We start from the raw sequence: 21,616 nt of genomic DNA, 5'->3' as shown, positions 1-21,616 counted from the left end.
ATTATATTTGATAGACAAGTAGATTTACATACAGGGTCATTTTGACAACGCTTTACTAAATGAAACCACATACTCATCTACTTGGAAATAACACTTTACAGTAAGTTACTTGAGCCGTAGATGTAAAATAAAAAGTATAAGTTTCGAACAAAATAAATATTAATAAAAAAGCAATTCCAATTTTTACACGTCCTAAAGCTACTACTACTACTCTAAGAGAATTCGTCGCAGCGGCAACATCATACTTCCAGCCAGAAATACACCCCATACACGCCATATTCGCATTAAAGTACAAAATGATCAAATAATCAGATAACTAAAACCAGGATTACTCGTGAAAATATTAGTTATTAATGTGTGATTTTTGGCACAATGTCAGCAAAGATGAAGACGAGTATGTGGTTTCATTCGCAATGGCAAAATGACCCTGTATGTATTATAAACAAAATAAACATTTTTTTTTCATAAAAATACTTTACTTATTTTTTGACAGAATTATAAGAACAACATGAAACATTAACATAACAAGCATTAAATCTTTTGTAAGTATTTATAACATATTTATGAGATCAGTCGTTTTAAATTCAGTCAAAAATATTAATCTAGTCTGATAAGCAAAAATAAATAAATGACAGACATCGCAGCTCGCCCCCAGTGCAATCTTCGTGAGACCAGCCTCTGCATTTCAGACACTGGACCCACTTTGCATTTGATCTGGCACTGAGCTACACTTCTACTGCCTTCTCATTTTGTGCCAACATAAAGGCAAAATACTTAAATACTTCCCGTTTCTTTTAGCCCATTATTGGATGCTGCACATGTCAATAAATAATCGCATAATATATTTTCTCCGTCTTCTGTAAATAACGTATGACTGATATAACTCATAGACGGAGCCACATCAGTTGCATTATCTTGAAAAGCCTTTTTCTTCTTAATAAACCTATGTAAAGACATGTAGTTGAGATTGTAAGAGGATGCGGCATTTGGAAGACTTTGACCTCTTATTAGCAACTTCTTCAAAGGCCAATTCATAAATATTGACACTAGCGAGGCCCATATCAGTCTTTGCGTGTAAATATACGGCATTCTAAAACAAAAATAGATAATTCAGCATTCAACATTAAACCGCATACCCAAACCAGTTCCTATCAAAAAATCATTTTAAAGACGAATTTTAAGTATCGCATATTTTATAGTCAAAGTAGGGTGTAAGAATTAATTAAAACAAACGAATTTATACATATAAATAGAAAACAAACATTGCAAAAAGCATGTAAAACAAGGTAATCAGAAAATGAACTTAGCCTAGGAGAGTTGTGACACGCTGTCACAACTTTCCTAGGTGCCAGAAATCGTGACCTGGTCAAAATAATATTGCTTAATTTCGAAACAAGATCCAAACACAAAAATACAGTGCCATGCTTAGAAACTTCATAAACCGCAAAATATAAGAAAAACTGCAAATCCACCAGAACATAATATGTATCGATATAAATACAATCAAAATTTTGATATAAAACTTACTTTTCAGTTTTTTTCCATGCAGACGTCGTACTTACGAAACCGCTGGCCGTGCGCCACTGGCGCTTACAGTATCGAGTAGCGTTTCTCTAAAGAAGCAATCGTGCGCTTTAGCCAGTTCCCTAACGGTCGGAGGTTCTGAGAAATCGTCTTTGTCACAACTCTCCTCTGTCACAACCCTCCTAGGTCTCCCCTACGTTTTTAAATCCTTATTGGCGTGAACCGTCACATACAAATTACAAACTAGAGATACCATTAACCGGCGTTTACGCTATTAAATTATTATGTATAAACTTGTTGCAACATTGTGCGCAACACATATTATCCATATCAAATTGAACGTAGACACGCTTCTACTGAAATACCATACCTCATGTTGCGGCCATAACTATCGGTAAAAGCAACTTTGCACTAAAAGAAAATAAGGTGTGGACACTCTTGATAGAATTTGGGATGTTGAAAGTGATTCGAGATATGTTTGTGGGCTACCGGTGTTGGAAGTTGGAGTGTGTGCCGACCACTTGACGGTGCGCCACCCAGACGAGCACGGAAGGTGGTCACTGGCCCAAACTATGTTTACCCACATACTTATCCGCCACCGGACTGCGCAAATCGGTATGACTATTGTAAACACAAGGTTTTAAAATCGGAAAAGTGTAGTCTTTCTTACTTTACACTTGAAATAATGTAGGGATGGTCTATTGCTTTCATAATTTATTATCTTATCTTAAAATAAGACTTGAATAACGTAAAGCTGTGATTATGTCGTCTCTAGACATTTTTACCTCAAAGAAACAATTTATTTAGACTATAACATAACACGTCATAACTTAATGCTCTAAATGAAATTTCTTCTTCTTTTAGTAATAAACTATAAATGTACTTTGTCATTATTAGATCTGTAAATTTATTAAAAATGCACTTCCTAATAATATATTTTTATTGTTAGCAGTACCTAAAACAGCATTTAACCAACAGCGAATTAAGTTTTTAGTATCTCTTTTATATTATTATTTGTAATTGTTTTTAATTTTATTGACAAGCATTATAATAAGCCTTGAATAAAATAAAATTATACAACGCAAACAGCTAATAAACTGCGGACACGTGGCGTAGCTTTTGTAGCGGCCACCCACATAGCAAACTTCTGGCCAAATAGAAAAAAGTCGCGTCATCGTTGTTGATATATAAGGCCTCGCCACTTTAAACGTTATACCATGTTAATCAACACACGGACAGACATGATTCTGAATATTATAACATAGTCAATGCATGTCTGTCTTGCATTAATCTACTATATTCTATTACTAAGTATTCGGCACTGTAGTGTTTCAATTGATTAATTGTTACATAACATAGTATAATTTTGAAGTCAAAGTAAGTTTAAGTAACAAGATATATATTATATACCTATCAATAACAAATCAGTGACATTTATTATGATTGTTTCTGTACGGAATGACAATACCAACGCATTTATTTATATTTTAGTGATATTTGAATGGATAATAGAGATCGAGGGGGATTTTTAGCCTTCGGCGGCAAAGTGCGTGCCCTAATCATGAAAATGAACACAATGTAGTCAAACTATAAAGAGTACACGTCTTGATACGGTTGCCTGCCTTAATGATCTACATTTGTTGACCCTATAAAACGTATAGTCAAAAACTACCACAATGGTGGATTTTTCACTAATGGTATATTTAATATTAATTATTTAACTACGCTCTGTCATTTTCTTACGAGCATCAATCAATTCGCACGAAGCGAAGCATAAAAGTTGGTAGCTAGTTCACTTCAGATACCTACATAATTAGACTATTCTGTTCGAGTCGGCTCGTTATAGTTAAATTCAAAAGTAGCACAGAGTACGATTCTAAAACATATTCGACTTGAACGAGTTGACTTATGTGTTAAAAAATTTTTGACTCTATTTCTTTACAGTTTATACAACAATTTTTATAAAGAAACAAAGAAACCATATACAACAAAGAAAAAGCATTGTATTTTCTTTACTGCGCGTATTAAGTATTAAGGAGATTTGTTATGAACCTTTTGAAAGATTTTTCGTTTTAATGCTATTAAAACATACCGACCTACATAAACATTTAAAAAATTCCAGGAATCTGGTAACTAAAATAGAAGCTTAATCTGTCCGTAACGTACTTGCATTAAATATTTAATATACATATTTATGATTGGAAAATAATTTTTCTTTTAGAAACACGACAAAAGTTGTAATTACTTATTAGATTCTTTACATTTCCTTTACCTATAATTCAGTTGAATTTTTTTGGTTATATCCCGCTTTAACAGTCTTATAAGTACTCAAACGTCACACTGTCATCGTTTCAAAAAGACAATAAATAATAAAATAATATCCTCTGTTTCTAGCATTATTTAATACCATCAAATAATTTATCATTATGTTGGTTTATAACTCGGGCAAATTTCATTTGTTAAATACTATAAATTTTTTATACAAAAGAAACTCCCAGTAGCTAAGTATCGCTATTATAAATAAGATGCAACCTTGGATTACGTATTCAGTAATGGCAGTGGTCTTTCAGTAAATATGTAACCTTTTTTTATAGGAAGCAATGAACCAACTGCACCTGATCCCAGATCCTGATCTTCAATCCTAGTGAGGTCCAGACAGAGTGTCGATGGTGTGAATGTCCAAAGTTGATTTTGCCTCGCCAGCCGAATTTTGTCCCCCTCTTTGAAATTGGTAATCACAGGTTGAATCAGGAATTCAACACACTTACGAGTTACGAAGGCGGTCTTTAGATCACATGTACGGTAGACGCTATTCGGGCGGATACTAATATGCCACCGCCAGCGAAAATAAATATTTCGATGGCATATCGTAACCGAAAAAAAAAATTTGTGAAACACAATTCATGATTATCTACATACCTCTACTCTTTCTTCCTTCAAGTCGACCCTCAGTGCTAGTTGTTCCCTCAGCACCACGTCAGGGTAGTGCGTCTTATCAAAGGTGCTTTCTAGTTGTTCGAGCTGTTCTTCGGTAAATATCGTCCGGTGCCGACGCTTACGCTTAGGCGGGGGGCCGGCGAGACCAGCCAGTGCTGCCGCTGCATACCCGCCGTATAGGCCCGCGTAGCCACCAACCCCCCCTACTCCACTACCGACTCCCGTTACACCTGTAAAAATCAATTTATCGATTTCTTAAACTCTAACGATATAGTCATTTATTCAAGTTCACTCGAGCTCAAGCGTAGTGGAACATTTTTCGCGGATCGAGGCACAAAGTGCACGTCTATTACTATAGTCTCACTGAGACCTACGAGCCCGGGATCGCCTCAAATTTATCTTCCTTCTACTCAGAGAACTTTCCTTTATTTTCCAACATCCTATTCCGTTTCCATTTCCAGGTCCGTTGCGATATTTTAACTGACAGGTATATTATGTCAACTTATATTTTAACTTGGTATTTCTTATTACTAATATCTTGAAATAAATATATTTAAATAAAAGATCTAGTTTTTATGTGTATATTCAAATCGGGAGCAAACAAACGTAGAAAAGAATATTCTCATTAAATTTTCTACGAAACTAAGTGTAGAGTTGAAACATTAACGCAAAGATGATATGAGAATTCTGGAAATCCTTATAAAGCATGAGCCGTGAGACTGCGTAAAACTTGTTGCAAACGTAGCTAAACTGAGATCACAGCCGGAAATTGTAACGAAATCTTTGTCAAATAATTTAGGCAATTATAATAGGTAATTAGAATATACACAATAATAGCTGTAAAATTTTTGTTTTACGTAATGGGTTAATTATTCACTTATTTGTTAGGTTAAAAAGAATATAAGGCATTCAAAATGAAAAATCGAAAGATGTCAACATATATAAGTATTAATATGCAGCAAAGCCGCCGGTGCGTAAATATCCAAGCTTAAGACCCCTGAGCTCCCTAGACGTTGCAACCGAACCGTTAAAAATATTAACGCTACAAATAAAAATTGAATATTTTTGCATACTTCCGAGAAAGCCGGAGAGGAATTACATTGTATTATTTCTTAAAGGAATATAAAAGCTTTTGAGGCCCGAGGCACGTTGCTAAGAAGACGCTATCAACGGCTTTCTACACGCCACTCTCTGCAACGCGACCTCCCCACTAAGCTTTATCGATTTTGAATTGAACATACACTTACCCTGTTAAACAGACGCAGTTATTTTTTATGATAAAAATGTGTGGATGCAATGTTTTATGAACATGTTGTGTAAAAAACGAATATGGTAAGTTTTCTTTACTATGTAATATAAGTACTGAAATATATGAATACCGAACTTATTGAACCGGATCATGCAAATGTTAAAGTTAACCTAACTTTTTTAAAAAGTAAGAAATTTGTGTAGTTTGTTATATAATGTTTCAAATACAATGATGTTTAACTTTTTTTGATTACATTTTTAGTTTTTTTACATAATAAGAGGGGCGTTATTTATTTCTACTTACGTCTAATATTATCAATATGAAAATTTGTGAGAATGTCCATGTAGATACAGGGATAATTTAACATTACATTACTAAATGAAACATACTTTCTTGTTGAAAATAATACTTCAAGATATTGCTCAATCGTAGATGTACATTGTACACGCCATATTCATACAAAATTGCAAAATTATCAAAAAAGTAAAAATGAGATTTGTTAATTGAAATGATTTATATGTTTACGCAAATATTAGACCTCAATAAAAATCATTTTGCGGATTTTATCGTGATGTTTATATTATGATTTTCTTCCGAATATAAACAACCGCGATAAAATCCGTATTTATAGATAGTTTTTGGCTAATGCAAAGCTAAGAAAAATTAAGTAAAACTCGTTTAATACGATTTTGCAGGAATCCAACCAAAATGCATCTTGAGCGGGTAATGTGGAAAATGTTATTCACAAATGTTGTGTAGGTATTAACTTAGATAGGTATCTATTAGTAAATAATAACGTCACACCATAACTTTTGACTGATTGATTGGTAGACTTTACAAACCCTCGAAATTCGTATAGAGAACTTCTTAGGTATGCAGGTTTCCTGACGATGTCTTCTTTCACCGTTAAAAAAATCGATAATTCACAAAGAATACACATAATATAATTTTTTAGAAAAGTTTGAGGTGTGTGCCCCTGGGTTTTGAACCCGCGGATATTCGCCTCGGGAGTCCGTTCCTCAACCAACTAGACTATCGCCGCTTTTTACCATAACAATATTATTTATACATAAATTACTTAAAGCCAATAATAATCTAAAGTTTTTAACCAGTCGTTTACCAGTCGTATGGTACATGTGAGCTACCTTAGGTTTTTTAAGCAATTTAAATATTTCGCATTAATAATCACTATCAAATGTAACTTTTCAAACCCATTGGAATTTGCACACACCGAGACAGTTTGTGTCTCTTTACTTGCTCTCCTATTATGGCAAATTTCTCCCATGAAGAGATAGAATTTATGTGGCAGCAATTTAAAAATAATTCGTCTGGCTTAAAATGTTTTGCGGTGCCTAATTTTTAGATAATACGCGCATACAGATGGTATATTCAACAGGATGACGATTATAATAACGGTGATCATATTAAGTGGGTCCGTACTGTATGTGGTTTCACTTCTTCATACTCAATCAACATTACCCTGTATTGTATAGATGTTTTTAGATGTGGCCACATAAAACTGTTGATTTGGATGAAATATGGGTTAATGATAGACCGAGTTTTAGATTAATAGCAGCTTAACTTGTTATCTCAGAAAAATGAACTATAGGACTTTTATTTTAAGAAAGATTTATATTTGTGTGAAACCGTAAGCAAAGTTTCCTCATATAAAGTTGGTTAACAGAGATATTATATAAAAAAAAAATATTAATTCTAGTATTTTTTAATCAAATATAGGTAGGTATTTAAAGTTTGTTTATAAACTATGTACGTGCCAAAATCAATTTGTGGCTTAATCCAATAAAGCCTTACATACTAGCGCTGTATTTATTTATTTAGGATAAAGTAGCATATATGAATGATGTATACCGGTACTTAAGTTCATATTAAGGAGTAAAAAAAAATTGTGCATTCTAACATCGCGGAGCTTATATGCGCCCCATGATGATGGTCAAAGTTTGTCGAAAACCTAATGGCTAATAGAAATTATACAACTGAACAACTCAGACATATTTTTCTAATCGAGAAACTCGCATAATTTTATAACCTGACCTAAATCGAACCGAAAACCTAACAATCCACAACCTATATCAGTTACTAGGTATCGTTTAGAAAAGTTAGTTAATGAAAGTAAGGTAATGAAATATAATCTATATGTCTCATATTTGTGAATGTTATTGACTCCGGTATTGATTCTACGTTCCAAAAGCGAATAACTTGTAACAACATGTAAGTTAACACAATACGTTTTATAATCCCGTTGAAATTTTATCTATTAAAAGCTTCGCGGTTCGGAGACGTCAAAAAAATAACAAAAAAAAGTATTAATATATGTACCTAAATATATATAAAATTAAGAATACGCAGCTTAATAATTCTAATAGTGTCACAACAAATAAATAGGTGTGTTTTGAATTAAAATTAACAAAATTATTAAGAAAATACACAAATTGATATAATATAAATATTACACCTACATATTGCGTTGTATTGTAACTAGAACGTCAATCATATAAATATATTTAGCATCTATCTTACCATATCAAGATTAACTTCTAAGTTGAATATCTCAAATAGTAAACCAAACAAATCGATTTGTTATTTTTGAATTAAAACGTTTGTTTGAGAGTCAGGAGGTAACACCTACTAAATTTATATATGAAGATGCGTATGATTGTCATCAGATGGACCGCTCAGGTACCAAAGTAAGTTTTCTTTAAAAAATCTGCCAGTCTTCAATTATAATACGCTAACATAATATTTATACGCGAAACTTTTAAAAACGTCAAGTCGTTGTTCGGAGTCACTTTGATCACTAATTACCTAAGTGTTTAGTTTGTTTTCATTTTTCATGGGAAATATTTTATACTAGCTTTTGCTCGCGGCTCCGCCCGCGTTATAAAGTTTTTCAGGCTAAAGTTTTCCATTATAAAAGTAGTCGTTTCCCGGGAGCCTATGTTCTTCCCAGGGTTTCAAACTGTCTCCATACCAAATTTTATCTTAATACGTTTGGTAGTTTTTGAGTTTAAGACGTTCAGGCAAACGGATGCAGCGGGGGACTTTGTTTTATAATATATTTTTTTAGAACTTTTTAAGTGGAATAATCCCGACATACATCATTGTTGCATAACTTTAACCGTTTACGCAGCGCACGCAACGGAAGCTCTCAAAACGAATAAATTGTCCCCGTATTTGTAACATGTTTCATTACTGCTCCGCTCCTATTGGTCGTAGAGTGATGATATACAGCCTATAGCACCCCACAAATAAAGGGCTATCCAACACAAAACGAATTTTTCAGTTCAAACTGGTAGTTCCTAAGATTAGCCATTACTGCTCCGCTCCTATTGGTCATAGCGTGATGATATATAACTTAGAGCACTCCACGAACAAAGGGGTATCCAACGCAAAAAGAATTTTTCAGTTTGGACCGGTAGTTCCAGAGATTAGCCATTGCTGCTCTGCTCCTATTGGGTATAGCGTGATGATATATAGCCTATAGCAATCCACAAATAAAGGGCTATCCAACGCAAAAAGAATTTTTCAGTTTGGACCGATAGTTCCTAAGATTAGTAAACAAATATAATGAGAAAGCTTCGAACTGCTAAGCTATCGGGAGTTACACGTGTCATTGTGAGTCAACCATAAAAGATAGACATATGCTGTCGTGTGATATTTTTTACATAATTTTAAGGAGAACATTTCCGTCATACATGATTTCTATATAGCTTTAACCATTAAGGTTGCACACGCGACGGAAGCTTAAAAAATGGAGTAACTTCTCCCGTTTTCCCAACATTTCCCTTCACTGCTCTGCTCCTATTAATTGTAGCGTGATGAAAAGTATACTATAACCAGCACAGGAGTATGAAAAATAATTGTACCAAGTTTCGTTAAAATCCGTCGAGTAGTTTTTTGTTTCTATAACGGTTATACAGACAGACAGACAGACAGACAGACAGACAGACAGACAGACAAAAATTTTACTAATTGCATTTTTGGCATCAGTATCGATCCCTAATCACCCCCTGATAGTTATTTTTGAAATATATTTCATGTACAGAATTGACCTCTCTACAGATTTATTATAAGTATAGATAATGCATTTGTGATTGTTTCAAATTTTTGAGCCAATTATAGGTAAATAAAGGCTATAGAAAGAAATTAAAACATTATTCTAGATTCCGAATGTAGAGGCCCTTCAAATTCGTATAATTATTATAATATAACCGTTTAATTATTAAGAATTGTATGATAGTATTAGCGATTCCTCACTTAAACCCTCGTGATAATTAAAATAGGTAAATAAAATCTGTTTCAAGACAAGAATCACGACAGCAGACGTAATGATTGAGATTTCTGAATATTAAAATTTGGTTATAACTAATTATGTTTCATGTGATGATCACCGGTGGATTAAGCCGATTAGAATCGGTACACTGTCTATCTTTTTATATGCATTGAACTTTTAATTGAAACGTATAAATATTTATTTCATGCCTAAAAATTTACGATTTTAAATGATACACTAAGACAAACAAAGAACTATTCGGCTTGTTACTATTTCAACAAAATGAGACGGAATTTTGAGAACGAAGTTAAAATCTCGGTTTATCATATGTAAAATTCAACACTTGTAAGTACTTAAACTTTGTCAAATAAAGTTTGTTCAACTAACAATTGACTGGTTCTATACTTTTTAAAACACAATCTTCTGTATTTTTTAGCAATTGAATATGAATGTCATTCTAAGCACTTTTTTTAACTGACTTCAAAAAAAGGAGGAGGTTATCAATTCGACGTGAATGTTTTTTTTTGTATGTTTGTTACCTCAGAACTCGCTCATTTATGAACCGAATAAGAAAATTCTTTTTTTATTCCAAAGAATATCTCTCCAGATTGGTCCCATATTTTTCTTTTTAACATCGATTCAGTAGTTTGGTTTTAAAACTAAAAAAACTAGAATAATTATGTCGTCCAAGAAAACGAAATCGCGAATTTAGCTTTCCTGTAACGTTTTTAGTTATGTTTTTGTATTGAGTTTAGTTGAGTGTACCTCTCACATATTTATACATATAGCATAACACCTTTTCCCCGTGTCAGGGGTAGGCAGAAGCGTAACATTTCAGCGCGATAGTCGTACTGTGTGTGAAACATATCAGTTGTGTTTTTGAGTTGGGTTTAGTTGACTTTACTTCTTAAATACATACATATATATAGCATCACACCTTTTCCCCTTTTCAGTGGTACTCAGACGTGTAACTCCTCAGCGCGATAGTCGTATCGTGAGCGAAACACAACTACGCCATCGAGACGGTCTATTTTTTTGTACACAAAAAAGCAACAAAATAAAAATAATTTTAACAAAAAATTAAACCGCCTTCAAAAACCACTTTAAACCAAAAAATATTTTCACATAACAGGTATATATTGGATACCAATTTTGGAGTCGGTGCCTAATGAAAATTGCTAGTTAAGCTATATTTGTTGCATAGTCTATCTATGAGCTAAAATTCTTTTAAATCAATTAAAAGGAGTAGGTTTGCGTTTACTATTAACAAAAATACACAGTGAAAGGTGTAATACCAAGCACATGTATGGTGTTTTATCTTTTTCTTTCCTCTTTTTCGGGGCAGGGAGTGTAATACCATACTGCCTCGATGGCATAGTTGTATTGCATGACCGGTACAATAGCGCTCTGAGGTCCTGGGTTCGAATCCCGGGTCGGGCAAAATTATATTTGGTTTATTTCTGCTCAGTATCAGCCCGGAGTCTGGAATTTGTGCCCGATATGGCGATAGGCTCGCCCCCTATCACATCATGGGACGGAACATACTTGGCGAAAAGTGGGTGCCCTAGTTGCGCCTCTGCATACCCCTTCGGGGATAAATGCGTGATGTTATGTGCCGACTCCAAAATTGGTATCCAATATATAACTGTTATGTGAAATTATTTTTTGGTTTTGAGTGGTTTTTGAAGACGGCTTAATTTTTTGTTAAAATTATTTTGTTTTTTTGAAACCACACCAGCGGTGGATGGAATTTTAAATTCGATAATGTCGACTATTAAATAGATATCAAAATTGTAATGAATTCGCATTAGGGAACTAGAAATTGTAACTACTACATATATCAATGTCTATCAACCATTGTTGGTGTAGTGCTCATAATTGTTTACTAAAGAGTGGCGACTGGCTAGTCACCAACGATACTAAGCATACTTTTGGAGAAATGACAGATCAAGCTTACCAAGATTCAAGATTTATAAATATTTACTTTTCTTGGTAAGAATCTAATTACAACGAGATAGAAATTTATAATTGATTATTGTGTTTATTTAATTGTATATCAATATCAGAATTAAGGACTTATAAGGAACTTCAGTCGCACGGTGCCATGGGCAAAGATTTTCTTTCTCAGAATAGGTAAGTACCTGAATGTATAATTTTTTGCCAGAATATAGAGTGTGAACCTACGCCATGTGATTTCGCAGTCGACTTTTGGATCGTTATGGCACGGAGGCTGTAAAAAAATTATCTATCTAACGATTTACACATTTTTATGTTAAACCAGTATGTATTATAGTAGAGAAAAGAAAACTAGCTATTGGAGAGCATATCTATTTATACCAAATATTACCATACTGTGTGGTACTGACCGTGGAAATATTTTCTGTGAGTGACAAACGTACCAAAAAGGTCGTGAGCTCTGTGGAATGGGGTATTCGCCAAATGATGTAACTGCAAAGGCGGGAGCGGTGGCTGTGGGCGCGGTGCCAGGATACTATCAATGGTGAAGAGCGGCGCTGGCGGGCGCTCCGGCAGCGCGCCACCCAACAGCAGTGCCGTGCTGAGCAGCGCGGGCGCCTCGCGACCCCAAGCGCTGCCGGCGCCCGTGCCCGCGCCGGCGCCTCCCATGCCGCCGCCGCACCCGTGTGCGCCCTGCGGCGTCGCCACTCTGGCTGCTGCGCTTACACCACGCACCCTCACCGCGACACCGACGGACAATACCGTGTTTTTATGACTTCCACAGGTACACCGAACATCATAACGCACTGTCTTTCTTTTTAACCATCAATTATCACTTTTAACTCGTTATATAATCATCTAGTTTGTTTCGGTTTATAAATGTACGTATATCAATTATAACCGCACAAGGCACGACAAATGATTGTTGTGACACTGTGAAACGAGACGATAATGTAAGGCGCGTGATGCGATTAGGAGCAAATTGTTTTAGGGAGTCGTCGCGTAGTATGAGCCAGCAGCTGTAAACCGGGTGAGCGGGTATTGCGGGTGCTGCGCGTCCGCTGTGAGCCGACCGGAGCGCGGTCCGCAACGTGTGTGTGGGGTGAAGAAGGCGTGAGCCAGGGGCGTGCCACCTCTGGCCCCGCCTTTCGCTTGGCTTAGTGATTGTGACAATGCGATGCACCCAAACAGTTAATACAATAGTAATATGTGTATCCCCCTCTAAAAGTAATCTTCTATTATAAAATCCATAGGTTGTTATGTACCACACCATGAAACTGAATGCTCTATATACACAGTATACAACTTAGTATTAATAATGATTCGTCTAAGAAACAGATTAAAAAACACACATAAGACAAGTATGTGGGCAATTTAATTTAATATTAATTACGTAAATCATATATAATGTAAATAGCATACCACAGACCACGTTCTATCTGTATGCAATATAACCCACTGTGCAAAACTTGCAATGGCCTTGGTACCCATAACACAAGTTAAATCTTATCTACGTAACCAGTGTTCAATATAACTACTACTACATATTTTTGTTATATGTGCATTTTATAACTGAGCATATAAATTGTAAGTGGTATCTGTTACATACTATGTTTTTGTTGGAAATAAATAAAATTAAAATAAATTAAATAAAATAAAAATGTGTTATTGTTTTTGTTAATATATAGAATTAAAAGTTATGATTTGTTTACTATTATTTTTTATCCATTTCCTTTGTATATATTAAGACACGATGTCACGACTGCATATGTATAAACTAAGCCTATTTATACCTACTAGTTGCAATGTGCAGTCATATGATTTTCAAAATTAAATACTGAGAATTATATAAACGGATAGTTTCCGAATTCTAATAGGTAAAAAAAAGTAAACATTAAAATTTTAATATATTGTAATGTAAAATTCACTTCATCTATTCACGTTTTTATTCTCGGGAAAGTAAGTTTTACAAAAACTTCATTTCAAAACCCGGGAAAATAAGTAGATAAGTATCTGACTAAAAAGGACTAGTTTGATAATAAATTGTTTCTTAACAAATTATATTATTTTGTCTGATTCAGAATAAAAAATGGTGTTGGTACAGTGTAACTACGGCAGGCGCGGCACATCATCATACGAGCGACCTGCTCGTATCCTCGTTCAATTGTATGAAAAGAATCGTGTGCTATGCGTTTGATATTATCGCGAGAGCCTTTTTGTGACAATTGTGGAGACACGAAGGATTAGTGATAACTAGCCTAACAGCGAGCAAATAGAGCCGGAGCTTGTTTTGTCAATTGTTGCGCCCACGGCGTTACACTACGTCTTTGCCTTTTTGCGGCTTATGAGGATCGTACAACAATACGAATCACCCGCACACGAATAACACACACAGATTGACAAAAGTCCATTTACACATATGAGGACGATAAGAATCAAATAGAAAACGGAAGAACTTTAAGTATTTGGAATGGCTCTATCTGAATTCCACAAGATTAACTTTAATCTAATTTTTATTTTAACTAAAATATTCTTTGGTAAAAACCACAATTAATACCTTTACAACATAATTTTAAAAAATAACACACGTATCGGTAGTTATATTATGATAACAACTTTGAATTCTACGGTTCCTATAGATTTCAGGATTAACTTATAAATTATATGATACAGGGTCATTTTGACATTACATTAATAAATGAATCCACATAGTAGTCTTTACCTTTGCTAACATTCTGCCGAAAATTATCCACGAATAAACGAATATTTTCACCAAAAACGCCAGTTTTACTTTTCTTTTTTTATTATTTTGTAGCTTAATGCGTTTATGGCGTCTTAAAGTATTTGTATTTGTTAAAATAAGATAAGTTACTACTTACTGAACCTATATAGGTTCATTTAGTAACGCATTGTCAAAATGATCCTGTATACGTACATAGATAGGTATGTATACAAAAATAAAGTTATCAATGCGGTAAATAGTTAGTAAACAGCTGCTGACAATGCAGGGGCAGTGTAATTATGATCAATTGGAATGCGTGTGCGGGGGTGGAGAGCGGCCGCTCCGAGCTCCGCCGCGCCGTGCGCGTCGCCCGTCCGTGGCTCTTCGCAAATATTGACAAAGGTGGGAACTGGGAGCACCGCGCAACGAAACCCGAGCCTACTTCTGTTTACCTGTAATTGATGTAATTAGTCGTGTCGACCAGCTGGCCCGATAAAATCTCCTAGTCAATGTTTGAACAGTTAATATAATACTTTCCTAGGCCGGAAACGTCTTAACGGTGTTCTATTCCGGCAAATATTGGTCACTCAACGATGCGTGGCCCTAACTTCATAATAAACACCGTATTAACTTTTAGCATTTATTTATTTGCGTAAGACGCTGATTATATCGATTACAATTATACGAATACATAACACATACCTTTAAAAATTAGGTACAATATATTTATTCTGTTTTTAAGATTTACGAGTTTTATGAATGACCCAATTAACATAAAACTTATAACGTATTATAATTTTGAATTAATTAAACAGGTACTACTCGTCTTCTCAAGTTTCTGACAAATGAGATATCTACAATATTTTTTAAATATTAATAAAATACTTTTCATAATGTATTACGGCTGAATTTCATCCTACTTAGACATAGTTAAAGAAATAGGGGTTTAACCAAAAATATAAATATTAGGTACCTACCAGAAGCAAAATAGCACTTACATAATCTGTTAGTTGTTACAAGAGAGTAATTTATATCAATGGCAAATTAAGAAGTAACTTCAGAGCGATCAAAAATTTAAATAATAGGTACTGGTAATTGAGAAAAGATGAAAAGATATAACGTTATTGTAAATTCAAAATTACCCAGCTATGTGTACTACGTACCTACACAAAATTTGCAGATTGCCGGTACGTAACATTTTAAGATCATTTCAAACAGAACACATACATTACGGAAACAACCGAAAGTTCGAAATTAAAACAAAAATGATCGTATCGTGTTCGAACTTTGACGACTTTTTATAGAGTACCGCGATGTTGTAATAATGATTATGTTGTAACTGTTAGGCTTCATATTTTTGGAATGACATTTTTATAAAAATTATATCAAAAAGGGGTAGTTGGATAAAAAGAAGGGTATTTATACTGGGTGCATTCGGCAGATGGGTCATTCGGCGTAAGACTGCGGACAAGTTATGTACCAAATATATAAAGTGTACCTAAGTTGGTTATAATTCGAGTTTATACATATGTAACTAGTGATTTGTAATAGTGATTTGTAATTGTGAAGTGATAAAAAGGAAAAATAAGTTAATAATAAATACAAGATATTCGAGCCTGAAGTTTAATTGGAGAGATCCCTACATAACACATAATAACATTTTATTACAACAAGTCTTTTTATTTAAATATGAGTGAATTATTATAATGCTATGGATTAAATTGATAACATATATAAAAATGTCCATATTATACGTCTAGGCCATCCGTGATGAGAGGGAGGTATTATTATGAGGACAAATATTTTGACACTTTGCCCTGGTCATTACGGGCCCAGTATCAGATTTTATTTTACCCAAACCCGCTAAAACCTCATTGTAAACATTATCAAACATTCGGAACATTATTGTTCCTAAGATCCAGCTACTCGTTTTTAAAGCCAATTCCTTGTCTTTCTCGCGTCGGACTCTAGCCTAACCTACAATTTTTATCTCTACACTCTCTAAAGCCTAGTCATAGTACGTATTAGTGGTAGCAAACAATACAATCAAATAATTTTCAGATGTTGAGTGTGATGATGAGTCAGAGTATAGGAATAGTTTCCAAATACAGATCGTTGCGATTTAATGACCTCCGGAAAAGAAGCCACTTTTGCCTTACATTCAAGTTGTTGTTTAATAATCATGTAATATGTCCAAATATAAGTATGTCTTGAGAAAAAATTAAGAACCGTTTGGGGAACTAAGTATAAATATTTCTTTTAAACGAAAAAATATCATTTGTTATTCTCCTATTTTATAATAATGAATCGGGATGTGATCAATCACTAATTATGTGATTTAGAGTAAGAAATGTTACATTTACCAGATTTTTATTACCTATTTATAATTGTATTATTACAATTTAAATATCATACAAATCAATAGAAGAGAAATGTCACGAATTTGTTTCTATGCGACAATAAGCAGCTGCAATCCCCCGGTACCGACAAGCTAATGGAAAATTAACTCTACATAATACTGCGATTATCCGCGTATGACTTAATACAGGCCGGTCGCACAAAGGGCATAAGCATTAAAATAGCTAACAATGGCCGGGATTATCCGGGCCAACCTGAGCCTCGACAATATGTTGTTTAAACCGCTCCGCGCCTCGCTTGTTATTTATGTGGGTATCTGAAATCAATCTAATCCCGCAGCACCTACGAGCTTGCTATACTGTGCAAAATGTAAATGCGTTAGACTGTGCATTTTAATTAGCAACTTTGTTATAAATCTTATTTCTCTATTAAAATGTTACTTTTTAACAAAATAAATAAGAATATTCTTTATAAATATAGATGCATAAATTATGCAAATAATAATCCAATAAAAGACAATTACATATTAAAAAGTACCGACCTCGGTACAAACGGCGTTGGAGATAACCCACAAGAGTTGTAATCTCAACGAGATTTAACATAACATACATAACATCACGCATTTTATCCCCGAAGGAGTATGCAGAGGCGCAACTAGGGCACCCACTTTTCGCCAAGTATTTTCCGTCCTATGATGCGATAGGGGGCGAGCCTATCGCCATATCGGGCACAAATTCCAGACTCCGGGCTGATACTGAGCAGAAAAATCCAAATATCACTTTGCCCGACCCGGGATTCGAACCCAGGACCTCAAAGCGCTATTGTACCGGACATGCAATACAACTACGCCACCGAGGCAGTCACGAGATTTAAGAGTCCTATTAGTACCTTATATCATATTCACGGTAATATATTTTGTTACTTATTACGGCTTTAAAGCATTGTTATAATGTATGAGATTTTAAATTAAACACTTTGTAATTTAATTGATGCATAAACAGGCGACAGGGTTAATTGGACTGCAGGAAATCTCCCACCCCATACGCAATACATCAGCAAACAGCCACTTTGTTTCCTATTCCTGTGAGACAATGGACTATCCCAATCGATTCGGTCAATTTATACCGTAATGCTTTATTTCAAGGAGTAGAGAAGTTAATTGCGACTCAACGACTTTTAAGATTGTGAAGACAGAGAATACTTAAAAAGTACTTATATTTTTTTAATGCTTTAAGTATATGACGAGATGAGCTTGCATAATGAGATGAGTTCGCCTGATGGTAAGCGATATGACCGCCCATAAACAGTAGGAAAAACCATCTAACACCTTGAATTACAAAGTATTGTTGGTAATCCACTGCACTCTCCATCCTAAGACATGAGATGTTAAAACTTATTATGACCAGTAGTTACACTGGCTACAATGTCCTTCAAACCAGAACACGACAGTACCGTAACACACTGCTGCTTGGCGGTAAAAATAGACATTGCGGTGGTACAGTCAACAACAGAAGTCGTTGAACATAATTTGTTTCCAATATTTCCTAATCATTATCATTTACCATAAGTTACTGATTAATTTAAATACAAAACAACTTGACATAATTGAACTACAAAAGTAGCTGAACGCCGTCAAACCATTCACTGCTAAACATTACTAGCATTTTTTTATGATCTGTAATAAATACAAATATGGCTGAAATTAGCAAATTCTTTGTTTTATATAAAAGCTTTTTTTCCAACAGTCCAGAATATCAATTAAATTGTTATTTTATAACATACTAGCTTTGGCTCGCTACTCCGCCTGCGTGAAAAAGTTTTTCAAGGACTAAAGTCTTGCTTTATATTTACCCGGGATAGAAAGTAGCGTATAGCGCTTAAGAGTAATGTAGCTTCCTACTAGTGATTTTTTTTTCAAAATCGGTTAAGCTGTTCCTGAGTTTAGCCCATTCAAACAAACAAACTCTTCAGGTTTATATAATAGTATATATTGAAGTTAATAACCAGAATTATACATTTTTAAGAAACATCATAATACTTTAGTAAGTAATATTATAACACTAGCTTTTGCCCGCGGCTCCGCCCGCGTTATACAGTTTTTCAGGCTAAAGTTTTCCGTTATAAAAGTAGTAGTTTCCCGGGAGCCTCTCAAACTGTCTCCATACCAAATTTCATCTTAATACGTTGGGTAGTTTTTGAGTTTAACACGTTCAGGCAGATAGATGCAGCGGGGGACTTTGTTTTATAATATATTTTTTAGAACTTTTTAAGAGGAATAATCCCGTCATACATCATTGTTGCATAACTTTAACTGTTTACGCAGCGCACGCAACGGAAGCTCTCAAAACTAATAATTTTTCCCCGTTTTTGCAACATGTTTCATTACTGCTCCGCTCCGATTGGTCATAGCGTGATGATATATAGCCTATAGCACTCCAGGAACAAAGGGCTATCCAACACAAAAAGATTTTTTCAGTTCAAACACGGTAGTTCCTGAGATTAGCCATTACTGCTCCGCTCCTATTAGTCATAGCGTGATGATATATAGCCTATAGCACTCCAGGAACAAAGTGCTATCCAACACAAAAATATTTTTTTCAGATCGATCTGATAGTTCCTGAGATTAGCCATTACTGCTCCGCTCTTATTGGTCATAGCGTGATGATATATACCCCATAGTACTCCACGAACAAAGAACTATCCAACACAAAAATATTTTTTCAGTTTGAACCGGTAGTTCCTGAGATTAGCCATTACTGCTCCGCTCCTATTGGTCATAGCGTGATGATATATAGCCTATAGCACTACACTAATAAAGAGCTATCCAACACAAAAAGAATTTTTCAGTTCGAACCGGTAGTTCCTGAGATTAGTCATTACTGCTCCGCTCCTATTGGTCATAGCGTGATGATATATAGCCTATAGCACTCCACGAATAAAGGGCTATCCAACACAAAAATAATTTTTCAGTTTGGACCGGTAGTTCCTGAGATTAGCCATTACTGCCCCGCTCCTATTGGGTATAGCGTGATGATATATAGCCTATAGCACTCCACGAACAAAGGGCTATCCAACGCAAAAAGAATTTTTCAATTTGGACTGGTAGTTCCTGAGATTAGCGCGTTCAAACAAACAAACAAACAAACAAACAAACAAACAAACTCTTCAGCTTTATATAATAGTATAGATTAATAGGAATAGGTTAGTTACATTTTAATCATCCTATTTTATAAAGCACTGGCCGGTTTAAGGAACAAATGTGTAAAAATTATTCTGGCATTAGATTCTCTTCGAAGGATTCAACGTAAACGTCAGTTTCTTTTTCATATTTTTTTCAGCCAATCCTTTACTTTGGTATCCATATTGAAATGATAACCTTAATCTGTACTCTTCTTTGGTAAGTGATTTATGGTCCGTTTCAATGTTCAGGTGTTTTGTAAATTAGTATCTGTTCATCGACTTTTGTTGCTGATCGTACCTAACCACGCGGACTCTCACATATGAGAGACCCACCACCAGTAACTGCTAGTGCTGCTGCACCAGTAATCTGCGTAGTATATTTTAATTATTTATTTAACAATGTTGCGTTACCAACAAACTATCAGGAAAATGTACTTACTATTGAGGTAAAGAATATTGAATACTACTGTTTAGGTACATTTCGTCATATTTTTTTTTATGCAAATATGCATTAGTTAGGTACTCGGTTTGACCTACATACCTAATGACCGCAAATCGCAATCCTGTAGAATAGTGATATTATAAGGAATCTTATTATTACTAGGAAATCTTGATATACACAATTTACAATAATATTGATAGTTATTAAGAGCAGGAATAATGACATTATCGTCGGTAAGACAGTAACAAGATTGTGTGATGTAGGGCTAGGCTTCTTAACATCTAATCCTCTAAGTACGACGCCCTGGTGGTATAAGAGCATTAGTGTTTTACTGAAACTAGAACTCCATATTGAGTTAAATCTAACTTCATGCATTATTGAATTTCTTTACCGTTGCAGTGTGCTTGTAAAATATCCTATTAAAATTATGACATGTTTTACGGTAAGTATTTACAAATCAAATTCGTTCTCAATACAAATAGCGTAAAAAGTAATAGTTATTTTTATTATCGGTGATATCGAAAACAATACTAAGTATTACATGGCGCATTTCTGTTCATTTTAATAAGAATAATATATAATTGCTTAGTCCAACATTTTGATATCTCGGACGAACTCGTACTTATGAAACAACAGAACGGGTAGAATTGTTTTGCCAATTTAATATATACTAGCTTTTGCCTGCGACCCCATCAGCGTGAAGATGTGTTTTCCGGGATAAATATTTTCCCGGGATGAAAAGTAGCTTACAGCGCTCAGAGGTAATGAAGCTTCCTATTGTAAAAAAAAATCAAAATCGATTTAGTAGTTCCTAAGATTAGTGCGTTCAAACAAACAAGTTCATCATGTTTAGCTAGTAGTATAAATTCGAATGTATATTAACATGTTTAAAAGCTTATTCAATTCATATACTAAAAATGAACATATATACTAACAGATTTTTATGCTCCAAGTTCG

General features: G+C 34.5%; 1 protein-coding gene across 1 annotated transcript in view; it reads right to left on the bottom strand.

Moving 5' to 3' along the window:
* Positions 1-12,626, bottom strand: part of LOC115451672 (homeobox protein goosecoid) — a 46,031-nt gene extending 33,405 nt beyond the window's left edge. The window contains exons 1-2 of the mRNA XM_030180036.2: positions 12,401-12,626; positions 4,444-4,691 (exon numbers count right to left, since the gene is read on the bottom strand). Of these exons, the coding sequence (XP_030035896.1) occupies positions 4,444-4,691; positions 12,401-12,626 (474 nt within the window). The remainder of the gene's footprint in view (positions 1-4,443; positions 4,692-12,400) is intronic.
* Positions 12,627-21,616: the final 8,990 nt, after the last annotated feature.

Source organism: Manduca sexta, chromosome 24 (genome assembly GCF_014839805.1).
Source record: "Manduca sexta isolate Smith_Timp_Sample1 chromosome 24, JHU_Msex_v1.0, whole genome shotgun sequence".
Taxonomy (NCBI): domain Eukaryota; kingdom Metazoa; phylum Arthropoda; class Insecta; order Lepidoptera; family Sphingidae; genus Manduca; species Manduca sexta.
Note: the sequence above shows the minus strand (reverse complement) of the source record. Positions and strands in the feature narration are given on the sequence as shown.